The sequence below is a fragment of the Chlorocebus sabaeus genome, chromosome 11 (assembly GCF_047675955.1).
Source record: "Chlorocebus sabaeus isolate Y175 chromosome 11, mChlSab1.0.hap1, whole genome shotgun sequence".
NCBI lineage: Eukaryota > Metazoa > Chordata > Mammalia > Primates > Cercopithecidae > Chlorocebus > Chlorocebus sabaeus.
In genome coordinates, this window is record NC_132914.1 from 49,664,800 (window position 1) to 49,687,707 (window position 22,908).

Here is a 22,908-nt window from a genome sequence, read left to right on the forward strand (position 1 = left end):
GCATGGAGCCTAATGCATAGTAAGCATGCAGTAAATGGTAGTTCCCATCTATCAGACCTAGGGATTAATAATATATTTATTAATTTGATTGGGGGTGGGAGTAAGAGAGTTAAGAGTCAGTTGTGATGGTAAGGATGATTAGATACATAGAGATACATTGAATGAGTCAGATGAAGCAATGTTGAGTTTTATAAAGACAGTAAAATTAATCTTAGACTAAACATAGATAGTCCTCCATTCTACCTCCGGAGTTGTGCTTGCGAGCAGAGCTTTGCTCTCTTTGGAGGTGGGAACCCATGAGCCTCACAGCACTGCCCTCTAGTGGCTAATAAGCAGAACAGCCAGAAGGTGGCCCCCAGCACATGAGCCTCCAGTTTCATGTTCTCTGCCCTCTTTCCTTCCTCCACCAAAATAAAGCAGATGTGGGTAGATCGGCCCGCAGGTGGCTGGCTGAAGAGTCGGTAAATCTGGTCAAACATTTATGTTCAAATCTGTCATCCATGCTTACTGAGAGGAGAAATTGCGTAGATAAGGAGTAGCTAATCATACACGTTTCCCATTTGTGTTCACTCTTTGCCCATCTCTCCGCCTGGCTCAGCCCTCCGGTAGATTACCTGGAAACGTGCAGGAGCAGCAGCAGCTCTCCCTGGTTAATGCACCAGTGTAGGATGAAGACCCCATGTTAAGGGTCTTTCCATTGTGCCAATTAGTGTGGGAGTTGGAAAATTTGTCAAATTTGCAGTGTCAGGTTTCTTCCCATTCTTTGGTCCACAGGGTTACCTCTCTTTGTCCAGCGCACAGTGGCCCGAACCATCGTTTTACAAGAGATTATTGGCAAGGGTCGGTTTGGGGAAGTATGGCGCGGCCGCTGGAGGGGTGGTGATGTGGCTGTGAAAATATTCTCTTCTCGTGAAGAACGGTCTTGGTTCCGGGAAGCAGAGATATACCAGACGGTCATGCTGCGCCATGAAAACATCCTTGGATTTATTGCCGCTGACAATAAAGGTAAGGGCTGGGCTTGGATACAGCATTCCCAGATGGAGAATGCCAGAGAAAGTGCATAGCTATGGGATGCACAGCTCTGTTTGCCTTCATCATTGTAACCTGTAGAAAGAGAACTTGAGTAAGGTCAAGGTTTCCACGCTTTTCTTAAGGCGTGGAGCCTTTTATTCCATGAAAAGCTTATACAGAAATCCAGGTTATCAAGCAAATAAACAAGGAGTTCTTACTCAGATAAACAAGATACATCCCCTCACCCTACCTGCTTAATTTCTCTTTCTCCACTCTCCCAAACCCACCTCCAGTGTAGTTCCTGCAGGGGGTTCCGTAAGCTTATTTTGAAAATCACTGTGATGGGCTGGGCACGGTGGTTCACGCATGTAATCCCAGCACTGTGGGAGGCCGAGGCAGGCAGATCTCTTGAGGTCAGGAGTTCGTGACCAGCCTGGCCAACGTGTTGAAACCCCATCTCTACTAAAAATACAAAAATGAGCTGGGCATGGTGACACGCACCTGTAATCCCAGCTACTCAGGAGGCTGAGGCAGGCCAGTTGCTTGAACCCAGGAGGCGGAGGTTGCAGTGAGCTGGAGGTTGCAGTGAGCTGAGGTCGCGCCTCTGCACTCCAGCCTGCGTGATGGAGTGAGACTCTGTCTCAAAAAAAAAGAAAAAAGAAAGAAAATCACTAGGATGAGGAATTGTGGCCTCAACCCTGGCAGGGAAGGATAACGACAGAAAAGCCTGTATACAGTCCACAAAGTGTCGCCTAGTGGCCTTCAGACTCTGCTCTTGGTCAGTCCTGTCCCTGAGGATTCTTCTTTCCTTCTTCCTATCCCTTTTATTGCTTTAGTTTTTGAGTCTTATGTGCCAGGCACCTCCCTATGTTTGAGGACATCATTGACTAGGAAAGCACGACGAGTAAGGGTGATTAGAGGAGGTAAACATGAGTTGTTTTGTTGAGCACAAATTGGGGCTGACTCACACCTGAGCCCAATGGAGACAAAGGTGGCAAGAGTTCAGGAAGAAAAACCTTCCTTGCAGGGAAGGGCACTGCAGACCTGTGCGAAGTTGAGGTGTTTGGGGCCCTGCAAGTAACTTGGATGGCTGTGGGTGGAGAGACAGGCAGAGGCCAGATTGTGAGGGGCCTTTCTGAGAGGATTGTATTCCATTCTGAAGATAATGGGTAGTAATTATAATTTCTTTAATTAATTCTATAACATTTATTGATTGCTGTGGGCCAGACATCTGCTGGCTGCTTGGACCATCACGCATAAGAGCAAGACACAGTCCCTCCCCTCACAGAGCTCCCAGGAAGAAGGGGAAGTGGCACCCGGAGTGCAGAGAGGATGCCATGAATGGCTGGTTCACATTGTGGAAGGGTCTCTCTAGCAGTTGTAACATGGCTTGCTCCTGTGGCACAGTGCAATTTAGAAGTTAGTGTCTAAAATACTATCACCTTTTGGTAAAGTTTAAATCTTACATGTTTTAAAAGGATCAAATCATGTCTTCTCTTCAAACGTATTGGGAGGGCGCTCAGGACTTTGGGACTGGTTAGAGTGCGAGAAGCAGTGTGTTGGGTGGGCCCCTTGTTTGTGATAAGAGAAGCGAAGATGTGTGTGTTTCCAGGATCCATTCCCTTTATTGATTCTGGCAGCTTGTGTGGGTAGGGATCTGGCTTTCAAAACCCACATTAAGGCCAGGGAAGGGGAACAATCGGACTCCCTCGTTCTTGCCTTTTTAACATGGTGTATATATAGTATGGTGCCCTGGAATCAGCGCCAGCCTGGAATTTGGGAGATTTCAACTCAATTTCCAATCTTCCTATTGACAATGGTGTGGCTTAATTCGATTCCTGGCTTTGGTGTTTCTTTTTCTCCCTCCTCCTGCTCTCTTCCTCCTTGCTGTCCCTAGTGTAAAAGAGAAAATAAAGTGTATGCACTCTACCTTCCATTGCTCCTCTGAAGGATGAGATGCCTCTCTGGGAATACTTGGAAGTGGGCTGTTCATGCACTGAAAAGCATTTTTTGGCCTGGAATCCAGTAATGCATAAAGGAGATCTTTCCTTCTCACAGAAATACCATAGCCTGGTAAGAACAACAGACTGAAAAGAAACATTACAGATGAGACAGGTGCTGTGTTTGGGCTGTGTTCAGAGGATCGCTGGGACACAGGAGGCCCTCCAAGGCTTTCCTGCTTGGTGGTGGTGGATCCAGCTCATTGTGGTTCTCCTGTGCCCGTGAGCAAGTCTTGGTCAGGATCAAAGCAGTGCTGCAGACAAAGCTGGTGATAGCTGTTACTTTCCCTAGGCATATGCCTCCTCTTTCCTGAGTATTTCATATTTCAAATTTGACATAATATTCAGAATCCTACAGCTCACCTAAAAGAAATCAGGAGCCATCCTAAGAAAGAAATGGTGTCCCCTGTCCTTACTGAGGTCCCAAACTGGTAGACCACTATAAATGAAAGGACGCTAGATGGGGCGTTAGGGGGCTTGGAGGTGGGAAATGTGAATTCGGGAGTCTAACTGGATTTTGTATTGTACACACTCATCCTTACCAACTTTCACCGTTTTGCTGATAGTTACGCATTTTCTGGAACTCATGTGTGGTTCTCTGCAGATAATGGCACCTGGACACAGCTGTGGCTTGTTTCTGACTATCATGAGCACGGGTCCCTGTTTGATTATCTGAATCGGTACACAGTGACAATTGAGGGGATGATTAAGCTGGCCTTGTCTGCTGCTAGTGGGCTGGCACACCTGCACATGGAGATTGTGGGCACCCAAGGTGAGTGGACTAGCGCGGGAGCGGCAAAGTGACATAGGCATGAAAGGTCCGCACCATCCTGATTTAGTTCCTAGAATTTCTTTTCACTGAGGAAGTTGGGGCTGGACCTCAGGAACTCTAGTTTAATTTAAAGGAAAGGAGGTTTGAGCTTCACTTAAGTGAGGTATCTACAGGGTGTTCCCTACACCTCTGTCTTTAGAACTCCCTCAGGAACCCTATGATATCAATATTCAGCTACTTGTCAATCAATGGCTTGATGTAGTCATTTGTTATGAAGGAGTAATCATCTTAGAATCCCACAGTAGACATGAGAAAAGATGGAAGTAAAAAGATAAACCAGTGTACTGGGAACATCAGTTTAGTGATTTTCATGTTCATAGATGGGGACAGCTGGCTTAAAGGCCACTGGTGGATTAGATGCTGGGCCTTACTAATCTGGGAAGGTTTTCCTGGAGGAAGAAGACCTGAAGCTCTGCTGCTTGTTGACTGTCATGTCAGCTCTTTGGGAGATCCTGGATCTTGTCCAAAGGCAGGTGTGATCCCTGATGCCTGGTTGACCAGTGCCACAATGGAAAATCACCCATGAAAGTTGGGTCCTATTCCTATAGCCTGTGCAATGCCAGTTCTCATCATCGGACCTGTTTCCTTCTGAGAACTAGGAGGCATTGTAGCAACTTGCCTTCAGTCCCTCAGCACTTCTATACCTGAGCATATTTGCTCAGGGAAGACGAGTAGTAGTAGTAAATATTAATACAAATATTAGCTAAATACACGTCCTTCTGTGGTCTCAGCTACATTAATGCATTTAATCCTCACAACAGTCCCATGAAATAAGTACTGTCATTCTGATTTTATGGATGAGAAGATTGAGGTACAGAGGGGTAAAGTCACTTTTCCAGGGTCACTGGATTAGCAGGAGGCAAAGCCAGGACTCAAAACTATACAGTCTGGCTGGAGAGTCTATGCTTTTAACATATATATCATCTCTCTGTAAAGATCCCTGTTTTTTTCTCTGCCAGGGAAGCCTGGAATTGCTCATCGAGACTTAAAGTCAAAGAACATTCTGGTGAAGAAAAATGGCATGTGTGCCATAGCAGACCTGGGCCTGGCTGTCCGTCACGATGCAGTCACTGACACCATCGACATTGCCCCAAATCAGAGGGTGGGGACCAAACGGTAGGAGAGCCTGGGCCTCTGCCCTTGCTAAGCAGCTTCTACTGAGTATCCCATGTGTGCTGTTTCCCATATGCACAGGAGAAGGAGGTGTCGAAAAAGGAGGCGAGGACCTTGTTCTCAGCCCACTGAAAGTTGAATTGAACATGCACTCCCCACATTGGAAAGTTACACCACTGCATCTAACAGATACAAGTACTGAGAGCACAGCTCCATGAACTGTATGCACATTGGTGTTGGTGGTATTAAGGTCAGAGAGAAGGACAATCTGAAGCAGGATTTAGAAGGATAGCAGGCAACAGGTGTGGCTAGGGAAAGAGGGAAAACACTGCCATTTCCTGTGCAGAGAGCCGTGAAGGAGGCAGGGAGCATGTTGTGCGTAGGGACTGGAGAGCAGATTTGCCAAACTATAGCAGAGGTAACCTAGGATGGAGATTTGGGGCACCCTTCAAGATTATGGGCTTGCTTCCCACTTCATGTAGAAGTGAGGTAAGAAGTAAGGAGCTGTGATTGCAAATTGACTTCATGAGTTGGAAATGGGACCGCCTTTTAATAGAGTGGAAGAGGTGGAAATCTGTTTGTTGAATCTAAATGAATTTCATTAAGATGATCCCCTGATTTATTGTGGGGGCTGGGGTGGCTGGAATCCTAGTAATTACTCATAATTACTACTCAGAGTCATTAAGGGTGCCACTGACCACCTCTAGAATTAATTTTGATGTATCTATAGTCAGGTAAGATAAAACAAGTTCAGAATGAAACTTAAGCTCAACCCATCACTGTGACTACATTCAATAAAGTGAAAGACTCTGGTATCAACCAAATATTATGTACTGTTACTGCCTCTCTGACCCACATTACAAGTACTTCTGCCAAGAAGTCAGAACATGCTTCAAATAAACAAATCTTTTCTCTCTGTTTTTTTGAAACGGAGTTTCACTCTTGTTGCCCAAGCTGGAGTGCAGTGGCACAATTGCAGCTCACTGCAGCCTGCACTTCCTGGGTCCAAGTGATTCTCCTGCCTCAGCCTCCCGAGTAGCTGGGATTACAGGTGCCCGCCACCATGCCTGGCTAATTTTTTGTATTTTTAATAGAGATGGGATTTCGCGATGTTGGCCAGGCTGGTCTCCAACTCCTGCCCTCAGGTGATCCACCCACCTCAGCCTCCCAAAGTTCTGGGATTACAGGCGTGAGCCACCGCACCTGGCCAAATAAACAAACCTTAATAGTTAAAAATAGAGATACACATTAGAGTAGCCTGGTATTGCCAAATCTGTGCTGAAGTGTTTAGAATCAAATCTAAAACATGGGAGTTTGCAATGAAGATATGTGTATACTTCTTCTGCCCCAAGGGACTTTATCAGGATGATATTCTTCCACATTCAGAGGGCCCCTGAATCAATACTTTGATTTAAAGAGAGCAGTCGTCATTTTCTGTGCATGACCATGTTTGTTTTGCTATTGCAGATATATGGCCCCTGAAGTACTTGATGAAACCATTAATATGAAACACTTTGACTCCTTTAAATGTGCTGATATTTATGCCCTCGGGCTTGTATATTGGGAGATTGCTCGAAGATGCAATTCTGGAGGTACCTTTCTTTTTTGCCTTTGCTCCTACCTCCCATTCCAGGACGCTAGATCACCCAAAGCTGTTTTACTGCCCCCTTTCTTTTTACAACCTGTTGGATGCCTGTTGCCAGAGCCTGAATCATCGTTTAAAGTTGCCATCAAAGGTGTGGAACCTTGGAGGCAGCTGTGCTTAGGGTGTGTTTATTCTTCGGGGATCAGCTTGTTGAATAGTGTTATGTGTTAGGGTAACCATTCTGAAGGCTCGTTTGGCTTTATAAACAAACAAACATTGTTTTATTAGTCTGTGGCAGGGAGTGCCCCAGGTGCAAATAGCACAGGATTCATGCAGGGGTCTCTCACGTCAGAAGCAGTATGTTCTAATGCGTTGGCTCCCAAGCCACATTCATGGGAAACCTTGCTGTTTCATTGTTAAAATAATAGTGCTAGTTTCTAAATTTGTAAAAGTGCATAGATTTTTCTTAAAGTGAGTTTTTTCTCCCATGGTTAAAAATCGTTGGCATTTGCAACTTCTTATTCATGACAGAATCCAGTAAGAAATAGTATCAGATTTAGCAGAAACACTTATTATTGTCAACTTAGTATATCAGTATTTTATGATAATTTCCACATACTCTGCCACCTGATCAAGTTCCAGGACCTCTAGAGCCCTACCTTCAGCCATTTATCTGTGATATAAGAGATTCCAGGGCAGTGAAAGTGGTTGGAAAAAAACTGGTAGTGCTCACGTTGCCAGCACATATACTAAAATTGGAACGATACAGAGAAGGTTAGCATGGCCCCTGCGCAAGGATGACATGCAAATTCCTGAAGTGTTCCATATTTTTTAAAGACCTACTATTTGATAGCACCACAGGGTGACTATAGTCAATAATGTAATTGTATATTTTTAAATAACTAAAAGAATATAATTGGATTGTTTGTAACACAAAGTGTAAATGCTTGAAGGGATGGATATCCCATTTTCCATTATGTGATTATTATGCATTGCATGCCTGTATCAAAACATCTCATGTTGTACCCCATAAGTATATACATCTACTGTGTACCCACAAAAAAAAATCTAATCTAGAAAACATCTGGCAAGTCTTCCAGCAGAACTGTTTTGTATATTAATACCCTTTTCCAGCTTCCGTTTATGACATGTTTGGTAAAATCCAAATTATGGAAATAATGCCCAGGTAGTATTCACGGAATTGTACCTCTTAAATTTTGATCAGTATATGCAGATAAAACAGACTAAGAGACCAGGCACGGTGGCTCACGCTTGTAATCCCCAGCACTTTGGGAGGCCAAGGTGGTCAGATCACGAGGTCAAGAGATCGAGACCATCCTGGCCAACATGGTGAAACCCTATCTGTACTAAAAATACAAAAATTAGCAGGGCGTGGTGGCACACGCCTGTAGTCCCAGCTACTCAGGAGGCTGAGGCAGGAGAACTCTTAAACCCTGGAGGTGGAGGTTGCAGTGAGCCGAGATCGAGCCACTGCACTCCACCTTTGCAACAGAACGAGACTCCATCTCAAAATTAAAAAAAAAAAAAAAAAACAAATAAAACAGACTAAGAAAAATCTGGTCACACAGGTCTTAAACTGTTAATAAGTTTATTTCTTCTTATGACATCCAGAGATTGAGGCTAAATATATAATACTAACATTTATTCACCACTTGCTATGTGTAAGCTCATTTAATCTTTACTACTACAAGTAAGTAATAAGTAGGTGCTATTATCATCGCCATTTTACAAATGAAGAAAATGAGTCACAGAGAAATTAGGAAATTTGTCCAAGGTCACATAACTATTTTAGTAACTCGGACTTAAGCCTGTAACTACCCCTTAGATAATTACCAAGTCCAATTCTCTATTTAAAAATATTTCCCAGGCTGGGCACTGTGTCACACCTGTAATCCCAGCACTTTGGGAGACCAAGGTGGGCTGATTGTCTGAGGCCAGGAGTTCGAGACCTGCTTGGGCTACATGGCGAAACTCTATCTCTACAAAAATAAAAAAATTAGCCAGACATAAAGGCCAGGCATGGTGGCTCACGCCTGTAATCCCAGCATTTTGGGAGGCCAAGGTGGGTGGATCACCTGAGGTCAGGAATTCGAGGCCAGGCTGGCCAGTGTGGTGAAACCCTGTCTCTACTAAAAATACAAAAATTAGCTGGGTGTAGTGGCAGGCACCTGTAATCTCAGCTACTCAGGAGGCTAAGGCAAGAGAGACTCCATCTCTACTTAAAAAAAAAAATCTTACTATCTCAAGACAGCAGGTTTTGTTTGTTTGCTTGCTTGCTTTTCTTTTTCTGGAAAAGGGCTTGAGAAAAATTAATTGGCTTTTTATTTTTATTTTTTTGAGACAGGGTCTCTCTTTGTCACCCAGGCTGTAGTGCTGTGGCACAATCTTAGCTCACTGCAACCTCCACCTCCTGGGTTCAAGCCAGTTTCCTGCCTCAGTCTCCCGAGTCGCTGGGATTACAGGCGCCCACCACCACTCCCAGCTGATTTTTATATTTTTAGTAGAGATGGGGTTTCACTGTGTTGGCCAGGCTGGTCTCGAACTCCTGACCTCAGGTGGTCCACCTGCCTTAGCCTCCCAAAGTGCTAGGTTTGTAGGCGTGAGCCACTGTGCCTGGCCTAAATTGGCTTTTTAAAATTATCTTTTTATTATGGAAAATCTTTTAAGTTTGTAGCATTAAAAGATGACTTTAAAAAATGCAATGCTATTACCACACTTTTAAAAAATGAACATTAGGCCAGGCACGGTGGCTCATGCCTGTAATCCCAGCACTTTGGGAGGCCAAGGTGGGCGGATCACAAGGTCAGGAGTTTGCGACCAGTCTAGCCAACATAATGAAACCCCGTCTCTACTAAAAATACAAAAAAATTGCCAGGTGTGGTAGTGTGTACCTGTAGTCCCAGCTACGTGGGAGGCTGAGGAAGGAGAATCTCGTGAACCCAGGAGGTGGAGGCTGCAGCAAGCCGAGATCACGCCACTGCACTCCAGCCTGTGCAACAATGGAGACTCTGTCTTAAAAAAAAAAAGAACATTAGGGGCCAGGTGCCATGGCTCACGCCTATAATCCCAGCACTTTGGGAGGCTGAGGCAGGCAGATCACCTGAGGTCAGGAGTTCAAGACCAGCCTGGCTGACATGGTGAAACCCCGTCTCTACTAAAAATACAAAAATTAACCGGGGGTGATGGTAAGCACCTGTAATCCCAGCTACTCAGAGGCTGAGGCAGAAGAATCGCTTGAACCTGGGAGGTGGAAGTTGCATTGAGCTGAGATCGTGCCACTGCACTCCAGCCTGGGTGATGAGTGAAACACTCAAAAAAAAAAAAAAAAAAAAATTCTTTTTTTTTTGAGACAGGAGTCTTACTCTGTCATCCAGACTGGAGTGCAGTGGCACGATCTCAGCTCACTGTAGCCTCCACCTCTCCAGGCTTAGGTGAACCTGCCACTCTAGCCTCCCGGGTAGCCTGGGACTACAGGTGCACCACCCTGCCCTGCTAATTTTTGTATTTTTTGTGGAGACAGGGTTTTGCCATGTTGCTCAGGCTGGTCTTGAACTCCTGTGTTCAAGCAGTCCTTCCACCTCGGCCTCCCAGAGTGCTAGGATTACAGGCGTGAGCCGTCGTGCCTGGCAAACATTAATATCACTTAACATCTAGTCAGTGTTGAGATTTCCCCCGTCTCCTAATTTTTTAAAGCAGTTTGTTCAAATCAGGGTTCCAGTAAGTTTTATCCCCTGCAGTTGATGAATACAGCTCTTACATCTCTTCTTGTCTACATGTTCCCCCTCATTTTTTCTTCCCACTCTGTTTTTTTTGGAGAATCCAGGTCATTTGTCCTGTAGAGTTTCCCAGGCTAGATTTTGCAGATTGCCTAGGTAGAATTCACATATTCTACTCTTCCTGGTATTTCCTATGAATTGGTAGTTAGTTCTGGCAGCTAGAATCATTTCTGGGGGTTCGGGGACACAGGGTTCCCTCTGTCCTTCCATCCGTGACAAGTTGCGTAGTGTTGGTTCTCTATTTTTGTGTTGTTAACGTGCCATGGTGATGTTGTCCAAAACTAAGAGAATGATTACTTCCCCTGCATATCTATTTGGTTCCCATGATATATAGTTGGAATAGAAGACACAGAAAAAATACTTGATTCTTTCCACTTATTTACCATTTTTCAAAATAATGAGGTGGTTCTTAGCCTCCCGCAGAGGTGACTGAGGTTTCCTTTTTTAGACTTTAAACATGTTTGTTTCCATTGAAGTTATTCATCTTATTGTCACTTAAAGGTCCCCATCTTTGGCCAGTTGGGAGCTTATCAAGTTGGTGCCTTTTGTTGTGACCCCAGTTGTCTTTGATAGATTCCTTGCTTTGGCTATGAAAGAAATGTTCCTGGCTACTCTTGTGTGTATTTCTTTTTGTTAGTTGTTTTGTCTTGTTTTGTTTGTGACAGAGTCTTGCACTGTTGCCCAGGCTAGAGTGCAATGGCACAATCTCTGCTTACTGCAACCTCTGCCTCCAGGGTTCAAGTGATTCTCCTGCCTCAGCCTCCTTAGTAGCTGGGACTACAGGTGTTCGCCACCATGCTTGGTTAATTTTTGTATTTTTAGTAGAGACGGGATTTTACCGTGTTGGCGAGGCTGGTCTCAAACTCCTGACCTCAGGTGATCCGCTTGCCTCAGCCTCCCAAAGTGCTGGGATTATAGGCATGAGCCACCACGCCCGGCCCCTCTTGTATGTTTATTTTTTCCATACTTAGAATTAACTAACTTTTCTAAGGAACCTTAGGGGGTAGTGGTATTTACAGAGCACAATGTAGGTTTTGTCACTGGCTTCTGAGTAATCTCTTCCTGCTGTTGATAACTCAGGTAGATATTTTCTTTTCTCCCAGGAGTCCATGAAGAATATCAGCTGCCATATTACGACTTAGTGCCCTCTGACCCTTCCATTGAGGAAATGCGAAAGGTCGTATGTGATCAGAAGCTGCGTCCCAACATCCCCAACTGGTGGCAGAGTTATGAGGTAAGCAGCTGGCCTCCTGTGGCTTTCCCATCAGCCTGATTTCTCCACCTTAGAAAAGGGTTTCTTGACAATGGGGTCAGGCTCCAGAGGGGCCCCCTGAGAGTGTCAGTTATTATTTACTATTAGGTGCTGTTATACATATACCAAGCCCTTTGAAGCTACAGTCTCTTTCCCTGGACCCTGTAGGGTGCCATTTGGAGTTCACAGCCTAGTAAAAGAAAAGGCTTTGGGCCTGGTGTGGTGGCATAGGCCTGTAATCCTAGCACTTTGAGAGGCTGAGGCAGGAAGGTAGCTTGAGCTCAGGAGTTTGAGACAAACCTGGGCAATGTGGGGAGACCCCCCTCTACAAGAAATAAAAAATTAGGCTTGGTGGCACACCACCTGTAGTCCCAGGTACTTGGGAAGCTGAGGTGGGAAGATTGCTTGAGCCCAGGAGGTCAAGGCTGCAGTGAGCCATGATTGGGCCACTGCATTTCAGCCTGGGCAACAGAGCAATACCCTGTCTCATAAAAGAAAAAGAAAAAGGCTTTGTCCCCAAGACACAGATGAGGGAGGTGGTCAACGAGTGACAACTTAACCCAGAACTGTTAGACACCAAGCTAGGAAAGCAGTGCTGGAGCCCAAGCTGAGCTGAGCTTCATGGAAGAGTGAGGAGGAGGTGTCCATAAGAGAAGCCCTGAGACCAGACAGAGGAGGAGGACATGCCTGTGAGGAAAGTGGTCTTTCCAGAAACTCAGAAGGGAGGAGGTGATGTGTTTGACAGGGTTGGGATTGGGATGGAGAATGTGAATTTGGAAGAGATGGCAGATGAAATCCGGGGTGTGGGGGAAACAACATTTGGTGGGAATAATCGGTATGAGGACATGTTTGTGACATACGTCCTAATAAACATGGAATTCTAGAGTCTTAAGAGTGTTCAGAGGAACAGGCTTTGCCTAGCTGAGTGCTCATGGACCTCCTTTTCATTGGTGGCTCTGCATTTCCTTTTATTTTTTTCCCAACTTTATTGAGGTGTGATTGACAAATGAAATTGTAATGAAGGTGCTGAATTGATACATGTATGTATTGTGACATGATTACCACACTCAAGTTAATGAGCACATCTGTCACCTCACGTTGTTGTCTGTGTGTGTAGTGAGAGCAGTTGAGACCCACTGTTAGCACATTTCAGGTGTACAGTATTGTTACTCTAGTCACCTTGCTGTCCATTAGAGCCCCAGAACTTACCTAGTGAAGTAGAGGTTGGCCCTGCCTTTAAAGGGTCTAACCACTAGAGGGCATTTCTGCATTTCAGAACAGAATTGCATCTTAGCTAATGCATTCGTGTTGCATCATAGAGCAGCATTTCTCACTGCACTCCTTGGAACCTTCAGGGCAGGGTTTGCTTCAGAGGGCAGGGTTTGCTTCAGAGGGCAGGTGAGACCAGAAGAGCTGGCCTTTAGCTGCAGCGTTTGCCTTTCACTTGTGCAAGCTGTCCCTTAAAAAGGAAGAGCCGCCGAGCGCGGTGGCTCATGCCTGTAATCCTAGCACTTTGGGAGGCCGAGGCGGGCGGATCACAAGGTCAAGAGAGCGAGACCATCCTGGTCAGCCAACATGGTGAAACACCGTCTTTACTAAAAATACAAAAATTAGCTGGGTGTGGTGGCCCGTGCCTGTAGTCCCAGCTACTGGGGAGACTGAGGCAGGAGAATCACTTGAACTTGGGAGGCGGAGGTTGCAATGAGCCAAAATCGCACCACTGCACTCCAGCCCAGGCGACAGAGCGAGACTTCTTCTCAAAAAAAAAAAAAAAAAAAAAAAAAGGAAGAGCCAAGGAGACAAGGGAGCCTTGCAGAACATTTCCCTAAGGTCAGCCAGCGGGTGGAGGTGGATCTGCCAGACTCTGCACTGAGCGGGAGGTGGCAGGGAAATGAATGAGAGCCTAGGGACCAGAAAGGCTTCTCCAGGGCATGGCCGAGCTGATGGCTCCTGGGTCTTTCTGCACAGGCGCTGCGGGTGATGGGGAAGATGATGCGAGAGTGTTGGTATGCCAACGGCGCGGCCCGCCTGACAGCCCTGCGCATCAAGAAGACACTCTCCCAGCTCAGCGTGCAGGAAGACGTGAAGATCTAACTGCTCCCTCTCTCCACACGGAGCTCCTGGCAGCGAGAACTACGTACAGCTGCCGCGTCGAGCGTACGATGGAGGCCTACCTCTCGTTTCTGCCCAGCCCTCTGTGGCCAGGAGCCCTGGCCCACAAGAGGGACAGAGCCCGGGAGACTCGCTCACTCCCATGTTGGGTTTGAGACAGACACCTTTTCTATTTACCTCCTAATGGCATGGAGACTCTTGAGAGCAAATTGTGTGGAGAACTCAATGCCACAACTCGAACTGGTTGTAGTGGGAAGTCCCGCAAAACCCGGTGCATCTGGCACATGGCCAGGAGCAGTGACAGGGGCCTGAGAGGGGCCGGAGGAGCCGAGGTGTTGCCAGTGCTAAACTACGCTGAGGGTTTCCTTCGGGGATTAGCCCACAGCACACCAAGGTGGCCCGGAAGAACCAGAAGTGCAGCCCCCTCTCACAGGCAGCTCTGAGCCGCGCGTTCCTCTCCTCCCTGGGATGGACGCTGGGGGGGACTGCCAGTGGAGACGGAATCTGCCGCTTGTCTGTCCAGCCGTGTGTGCATGTGCCGAGGTGCGTCCCCCGTTGTGCCTGGTTCGTGCCATGCCCTTACACGTGCGCGAGTGTGTGTGTGTGTGTGTCTGTAGGTGCGCACTTACCTGCTTGAGCTTTCTGTGCATGTGCAGGTCGGGGGTGTGGTCGTCATGCTGTCCGTGCGTGCTGGTGCCTCTTTTCAGTAGTGAGCAGCATCTAGTTTCCCTGGTGCCCTTCCCTGGAGGTCTCTCCCTCCCCCAGAGCCCCTCATGCCACAGTGGTACTGTGTTCAGCAGGCTGCTCTGCCCACCCCAGCTTCAGCACAGCTCTCCTTCTCCATCTCAGACTGTGGAACCAAAGCTGGCCCAGTTGTCCATGACAAAAGAGGCTTTTGGGCCAAAATATGAGGGAGGTGGGTGGGATGGGCAGGGAAGGAATCCTGGCAGAAGTCTTGGGTGTTAGTGTCAGCCGTGGGAAATGAGCCAGCCCAAGGGCATCATCCTCAGCAGCATCGAGGAAGGGCCGAGGAATGTGAAGCCAGATCTCGGGACTCAGATTGGAATGTCACATCTGTCTTTCATCTCCCAGATCCTGGAAACAGCAGTGTATATTTTTGGTGGTGGTAGGTTTGGGGTGGGGAAGGGAAGGGTGGGCAAGGAGTGGGGAGGGAGTCCGGGGTGGGAGGGAGGCATCTGCATGGGTCTTCTTTTACTGGACTGTCTGATCAGGGTGGAGGGAAGGTGAGAGGTTTGCATCCACTTCAGAAGCCCTACTGAAGGGAACAGCCTGAGCCAAACATGTTATTTAATCGGAGTATAGTATTTAACGAAGCCTGGAAGCACAGCTGTGGGTGGTGATTTGGTCAGCATATCTTAGGTATATAATAACTTTGAAGCCATAACTTTTAACTGGAGTGGTTTGATTTCTTTTTTTAATTTTATTGGGAGGGTTTGGATTTTAACTTTTTTTAATGTTGTTAAATATTAAGTTTTTGTAAAAGGAAAACCATCTCTGTGATTACCTCTCAATCTATTTGTTTTTAAAGAAATCCCTAAAAAAAAAAAAAAAAAAAAAATTATCCAATTGAACGCACATAGCTCAATCACACTGGAAATGTTTGTCCTTGCACCTGAGCCTGTTCCACTCAGCAGTGAGAGTTCCTCTGCCCTGGGGCTCAGTCTCTCTCACATTTTGTCCCCACCCTCAATTCCATGAGTGGTTTTTGCTCTAAGGCCCTTTCGTGCACTGTCCAGCTGGTTGCACCCTCTCCAGGCATTTATTCGACAAATGTGTATGAAGTGCCTGCTGGGTGCCAGGTGCTGGGAATACATCTGTGAGCAAGACATGCTTGGGTCCTACTCCTGGAGCACTGTAAAAAGAACTGATTCAAGTAAGTAGATGCCTGTTGTGAGACCAGAAGGTTTCATAATTGGTTCTACGACCCTTTTGAGCCTAGAATTACTGTTCTTACAGAAGATCACTGAAGAAAGAGGAACCCCCACAACCCCCTCCACAAAGAGACCAGAGGGTGATGAGACCTGGGGTTTAGAATCCCAGGTGAGACCCCAAATCACTGCATTCATTCTGAGCCCCCTTCCTGTCCCCAGGGGAGGTGTATTGTGTATGCAGCCTTGGAGCATCTCTGCCTCCAACCCAGCAGTTCTCTGCCAAAGCCTGTGGAGGAAGGAGAGCCCTATCCCTGCCCTCAGGCTCCCCAGTGCTCCTGGCCCTTCTATTTATTTGCCTGATTATTGCTTCTGTCCTTGCATTAAAGGAGATCTTCCCCTAACATTTGGGCCAATTTACTGGCCACTAATTTCGTTTAAATACCATGGTGTCATTGGGGGGACCGTCTTTACCCCTGCTGACCTCCCACCTACCCCGCCTGCAGCAGAACCTTGGCGGTTTGTAGGTGATGATGGAACTTAGACTCCTCTGCCCAGAGTCACAGGTAGCCTCTGGGATCTGCCAACACATGTCCACTCCCAAGCCACTAGCCCACTCCCCAGGTGGCCCTTCTGCCCTGACCCCACACACAGTCCAGCTCTTCCACCTCTGGGGAAGACGGAGCAGGTCTTTGTGAAGCTCCCACACCCACCCCTGCCACTTTTAACACTAAGCGAGAATTGGGGAGAAACTGAAGCTGTGTTTTTGGCCCCCGAGGCTGACCCTGATCCATAGTGCTACCTGCACCTCTGGATTCCAGATTCACAGACCAAGTCCAAGCCCGTTCTCACGTCGCCGTAAAGGCCCCCGAACGGCATTCTCGGTACTTCTGTTTGTTTTTGTACATTTTATTAGAAAGGACTGTAAAATAGCCACTTAGACACTTTACCTCTTCAGTATGCAAATGTAAATAAATTGTAATATAGGAAATCTTTTGTTTTAATATAAGAATGAGCCTGTCCAATTTCTGCTGTACATTATTAAAAGTTTTATTCACAGAGCTTCTCTGGTGCCATCTGTCCCACATACGTAGTGCGGCCACCCAGTTTTTGTCGGGAATTGGGAATGGGGTGGATGTTCTAAGGTCGGGGTCTGGTGCTCACACCAGCTGTAGCAGACCCCAGCAAGAGGAATGCTGATCCCAACGTGCTGGGTCTTCCTGAGACTGTTGCTTTGGGTTCCTAGAGGGTGGGTCTGGCGTGTAAGGGACAGAAGACACCAAGCACCCTTTTATTGGGCTTTGCGTGAATTTGTCTTCTCACGTTTTTTCCTATTTACAAAAGAGGGTCATGCTCCTGGTTAGTCACTCTCTCATGTCTCAGAGGCATGAGTCCTCCTCCTAAGCTGAAGTGAAATTGTGAATTCTGGGATGCTTAGGTGACTTCGAGGAGGAAGTCTTCAGTGGTTACTCCTCTGGTATTCTCAGCGTGTGGTGGGTGTGAATGTCCTCTCTCTCTAGGCTGAGGGGATCTAAAATAACAAATCCTAGAATCATAGTCTCCAGTTTAGATGAGACCCGCAAGATCCCCCTGGTTCACCATCAGGCACTCGACTTCCCTGCTATGTCCCTGTCAGGTGCCTGTGTGGCCTCCTGCTAATGCTGGACCACAGCTCCATCTGTAGGCTCCATGGCTCAGTGGAAAACCCTTCTGTAGAGCTGGGCAACTTCCATGAGACTTCTACAGGGTTTTCAAAGCAGTTACTCTCTCTTCCCTTATAAGGTCCCTTAAAATATGTAAAGGCAGCTGTCATGAATCTTCTAGCAAAGCTTCGAGTTTCTTCAATTAATATTAGCGAATACTTATTGAAAACTCACCGCGTGCTAAGCAATGTGCCAAAATTTGCTTTATATATATTAACTGTTTTAATCCTCAGAGCAACCATATGAGATGGGCACTATTATCTTCTCTTTATGGATTAGGAAACAGGATAGGAGAAGTCAAATAAGTTGCCCAAGATCACGTAGCTCACGAGTGGAAAAGACCTTGGGTCCAGGATGTTGACCACAGAGCACAGCCCTTCCCCCACTGCACTGTCCTGCTCTGGTTCCATGTTCCTCACCCAGGCTGGCCGCTCTCTTCTGAACCTAGCTAGAGTCTGGGGCCACAAAGGATGTGTACATGTTGCATCCAGGTATTAACAGATATCACAGACTAGAATAAGAACCCCACAGACTGTGTGCTTGATGCCGCAGATCACATCCCAGGACTGCATCTCATCTCTTGATTGAGTAAAATCCAGCTACCCTCTCCTTCCTGTATAAGGGAAGTTGGTGTTCTGAACTCAAGTGCAGGACCTTATAGTTTTATTAAGTTTCACTATAGACCATGCCCATTGCTCCAGCCTGTCACTACTTTTAAATCCTGATTATTACCCAGAGTTTTCCATTGTCCTGAGTTTTCCCAGTCTGAGACTCTGCCGGGCTGAGAAAATCAAGTAACTTACTCCTAAAAGTTTGCTTTAAGTTTAGCATCTATGCCAATAACCTAATCAGCTGCTAATTAAATTGTCCTTGTGTCCTGGCCATAATTTTTTATTTTTTATTTTTTGTTCATTTATTTATTGGGACAGAGTCTCTCGCCCTGGCTGGAGTACAGTGGCGCGATCTTGGCTCACTGCAACCTCCAGGGTTAAAGTGATTCTCCTGCTTCAGCCTCCCAAAAAGCTGAGATTATAGGCACCCGCCACCACACCCAGCTAATTTTTGTATTTTTAGTAGAGACGGGGTTTCACCATGTTGGCCAGGCAGGTCTTGAACTCCTGACCTCAGGTGATCTGCCCGCCTCCTCCTGACCTCAGGTGATCTGCCCACCTCCTCCTGACCTCAGGTGGTGATCTGCCCACCTCAACCTCCCAAAGTGTTGGGATTACAGGCGTGAGCCACTGCTCCCTGCCTATTTATTATTTTAAATAGAGACAGGGTCTCCCTTTTTTGCCCAGGCTGGTTTTGAACTCTTGGCTTCAGGGAATACCTCCTCCTCAGCCTGCCAAGTTGCTGGGATTACAGTCATGAACCACTTCACTTGGCCTATAATTTTTAGATGGACAGAGATAGCAGAAGAAGCCCAAGTACTTTGTTAAAGTATCATTGTGGCCCTTTTTGATCGATCTACCTGTTCATTGGAAGGAAAGACAGTGGTTTGTGGTGAATCTCGGCCTGGTTCAAATGAGGCTCCTTACAGGCCATCCTGTGAATAGTCAGTCATCTTGCCAGGCATGGACCTAAAATTCACTAGGCTGTGATTGCAGGTTCAACTCTTACCGTTTTGAAAATCGGAATGGCAACCATTCTAGTGCCTCTTCCTGTGCCTTTGAAGGTTGCCAACAATGTTTCATCTTAGTGAGGCCTGTGACACAGGAGGCTTGACTTCATTTGAATGTTGTGTCACTTGGGTTATTGTTTCACATAGCTTAAATTTCTGTCCCCCAGCCCATATGTCTTCGGACCTCTCCAGGCCTTAGAATGTGGTTGCTAAACACAACCAAATGAGAATGAGGAGTGGTGGAGTTCAAGAGACTCAGGAACATAAGAGAAATGCACAGCACAGGTGAGGGAAGTAGGAGAAGTCCTGGCTCAGGCCAGGAACGGCGTTACTAGTCGGGGTTCTCCAGAGAAACAGAATCGATAGGATGGATGGACAGATAGACTAGAAAGAGAGATGACTCATGGTTGTGTGGGCTGCAAGTCAGGGTAGCAGGCTCAGAGACCCAGGGAAGAACTGATGTTGCAGTCCTGAGGGCAGAATCCTTTCTCAGAACACCTCAGCCTTTTCTCTTAAGGCCTTCAATTGGTTGGATGAAATCCACCCACATTATGGAGGGTAATACGCTTTACTCAAAGTCTACTGATTTAAATGTTAATCACGTCTAAAATACCTTCACAGCAACATCTGGAATGGCATATGACGAAACTGGACAACTGTGGCATGAAAGTTATTGGGGATTCCATGGTCAGAGGATGGGATTTAAGGAATATGGAAGATATCCCTGGGTCCTTCTGAGAATTCTCCTTGGAAGCCAAAATGGGGATTAATGGGGGCTTAGGGTGGTTTAAGGAACAAATGGTTAGCTTGGGCTCTTGTAAGAAGTATTTGTCAAGCAACCTTAATGGAGTGGTAGGTAGAATAGAAAGCTATGGCGAAACCCCATCTCTACTGAAAATACAAAAATTAGGTGTGGTGGCACACACCTGGAATCCTGGTTACTCAGGAGGCTGAGGCATGAGAACCAGTTGAACCTGGGAGGTGGAGGTTGCAGGTTGCAGTGAGCCAAGATTGCACCACTGCACTCCAGCCTGGGCAACAGAGGGAGAATTTGTCTTAAGAAAGAAAAGAAAAAAAAAAAAAAGAAAAGAAAGCTAAACAATCCATGGTCCCTGCCTTTCAAGGAGTTTATAATCTAGACAGATAGGATTTGTACAGGCAATAAGAAGGCAGATTTGGGCAAATCTCATTACAGAGCAGTATGCAAAGTACCATGGGATCACAGATGAGGTGTCTCAGGAAAGAAGTAACATATCCCTGGCCTCCAGCGGCTCCCTACCTGGTGGAATGGGTGAGTTAATGGCTGGGATGGAATGAGATCAGTACTACCATAGGGATAGAATACTGTGGGAACGCAAGAGAGTCAGGAGGTTGGGGTCAAGAGAGAGATCTATTTTGGCCTGCTGACTGAGGAGAGGAGGGGGTTTTAGTCAAAAATAATTGCCATTCAAGAACCACAGATGTTCAGTATGGCTGCAGAACCGGAGGCGGGGGTGTGATGAGGGAGCCTGCTGGAGCTGTTCCCATTGCTGAGTTCTGAAAGGTCAGGAATTCATCCTGGGGCCAGAAATGGCAAATAGGTAGCACCAGTGCCATCACTTGCCCTGTGACAGGTACCTCAGACTGTACTAATCTATCAGTAATGTGTCCTCTTGAGTTGGTCTCTCTCCACATTTTTCTCAACAGCATGCTTACTGTCCCATAAGTTAAAACACATTTGTCCTTCTTGATGTAGGGAATAGGCCATTGGAGGGTGTCTTGGTCAGCTCTGGCTGCTGCTGCTAAGTACCTTAGATTGATGGCCGGGCATGGTGGCTCCTGCCTGTAATCCCAGCACTTTGGGAGGCCAAGGTGGGCGGATCACTTGAGGTCAGGAGTTCGAGACCAGCCTGGCCAACATGGCGAAACCCCATTGTACTAAAAATACAAAAATTAGCCAGGCACGGTGGTGCACACCTGTAATCCCAGTTGCTCCAGAGGCTGAGGCAGAAGAATTGATTGAACCCGGGAGGTGGAGGTTGCAGTGAGCCAAGATCATGCCACTGCACTCTAGCCTGGATTACAGAGTGAGACGCAATCTCAAAAAAAAAAAAAAAAAAAAAAAAAAAAACCCTTGGATTGGGTAATTTATAAACAATATAAATGTAATGCTCCTAGTTCTTGAGGCTACGAAGTCCCAGATCGAGGGATCAACAGGTTCAGTGAGTGTCTGGTGAGGGCCTGTTCTCCCAGATGGCGCTTTCTGTGTCCTCACATAGTGGAAGGGGGAAACAGGCTCCCTCAAGCCTCTTTTATTAGGGCATTAATTCCATTCATGAGGGCAGAGCCCTCATGACCTAATCAGCCCCTAAAGATCCCATGTCTCAATACTATATCACATTGGGTATTAGGTTCCAACATAGGAATTTTGGAAAGACACCATCATTCAGACCATGATAGAGGGTTTTAAGAAAGGGAGTGATGTGATCCTGTTTGTCTTTTGGGAAAATCACAGTGCTGACTTGAGAAAGGAATTGCAGTGGTGGCAGAGTAAGAAAAGCTGGGAAGGGGCCGGGCGCGGTGGCTCATGCCTGTAATCCCAGCACTGTCAGAGGCAGAGGCAGGCGGATCACCCAAGTTCGACAGTTCGAGACCAGCCTGACCAACATAGTGAAACCTCGTCTCAACTAAAAATACAAAATTAGCCGGGCACATGCCTGTAATCCTGGCTATGCGAGAGGCTGAGGCAGGAGAATCGCTTGAAACCAGGAGGTGGAGGTTGCAGTGAGCCAAGATCACGCCATTGCACTCCAGCCTGGGCAACAAGAGCAAAACTCCATCTCAAAAAAAAAAAAAAAAAAAAAAGAAAGAAAAGCTGGGAAGAACAGCAGGAGAGACAGTGGGTAGAATACTCAGGTTTGTATTGAATAATCAGATATGAATGGTGAGGGAAAAAGGAAAGCTGACTTCAGTTTGGAGTAAAAGAGAGAATCTGGCCGGGCGCGGTGGCTCAAGCCTGTAATCCCAGCGCTTTGGGAGGCCGAGACGGGTGGATCACAAGGTCAGGAGATCGAGACCATCCTGGCTAACACAGTGAAACCCCGTCTCTACTCAAAAATACAAAAAACTAGCCGGGCAAGCTGGTGGGCGCCTGTAGTCCCAGCTACTCGGGAGGCTGAGGCAGGAGAATGGCATAAACCCGGGAGGCGGAGCTTGCAGCGAGCTGAGATCCGGCCACTGCACTCCAGCCTGGGCAACAGAGCAAGACTCCATCTCAAAAAAAAAAAAAAAGAAAAAAGAGAGAGAATCTTAGCCTGGCAGTTTTGCATATGTGTTTGGGGGTTAGGGAAGTTGGTACACAACACTGTCCTCTGGGAGAGGGAACCAGGGATGAAACAGCTGAGCAAGTGGTTTGCCAAGTGGAAAGAGATGTGGGCAGTCTGGGGCCCTAAGAACTGCCATTTTCTTTCTTCACTATGTGTACCTGTTCTGAAATGAGGCGGGGTAAGATAACACACACCCTATGTCTTAGGAGTTGCGTGCAGATGCTATAGGAAACCTGGAGACTTAACCTTCCTTCCTTCTGCCACTCCAACCCGTTCATGCCAGAGATGCCCTGCCATTTTCATCCAAGAGGCCAAATGGTCCCTGGCCTTTGAACAGGACTAGACCCAGAGACCACCTACATTCAATGCAAATAAACTACCTTGATCCTACTGCAAGACCCCCCAGGATCAGATCTTTGGACTGTGCCAGATGAACCATACTGCTAGATTCTCTCTTCTAGGCCCCCGAACACACGCAGACACTGTCCCATGGAAATGGTCGGGCAATAGGAGCCACGAAGAAAAACAGCCACTCCCTGCCCAGTCAGCTGCCCACCAGCTGTCCACCGCCCACAAGAGGTGATATCATGCAACTGGGGGCCCAGCCCCTCATTCCTGTCAGACCAGAAAGCCAGGGCCCCAGGCCCTCTCCCTCCCACCTCCCCAGCTTAGAAGCAGTGACAGTACC

The 22,908-nt window shown here is 46.9% G+C and overlaps 1 protein-coding gene and 1 non-coding gene across 3 annotated transcripts in view; both read left to right on the forward strand.

Annotated features, from left to right (window-relative positions):
* Positions 1–16,652, forward strand: part of ACVR1B (activin A receptor type 1B) — a 45,714-nt gene extending 29,062 nt beyond the window's left edge. Inside the window, exons 4-9 of one of the 2 annotated variants that reach the window (XM_008003308.3) lie at positions 775–1,005; positions 3,616–3,783; positions 4,803–4,959; positions 6,424–6,548; positions 11,442–11,572; positions 13,559–16,652. In XM_008003308.3, coding sequence (XP_008001499.1) covers positions 775–1,005; positions 3,616–3,783; positions 4,803–4,959; positions 6,424–6,548; positions 11,442–11,572; positions 13,559–13,684 — 938 coding nt within the window. In that variant the 3' untranslated portion in view covers positions 13,685–16,652. The remainder of the gene's footprint in view (positions 1–774; positions 1,006–3,615; positions 3,784–4,802; positions 4,960–6,423; positions 6,549–11,441; positions 11,573–13,558) is intronic. The other variant, XM_073020761.1, reaches the window with a different exon arrangement.
* LOC119623920 (U6 spliceosomal RNA) lies at positions 7,267–7,373 on the forward strand. Its single transcript, XR_005240022.1, has one exon. It is a non-coding gene; the product is annotated as a U6 spliceosomal RNA (small nuclear RNA).
* Positions 16,653–22,908: the final 6,256 nt, after the last annotated feature.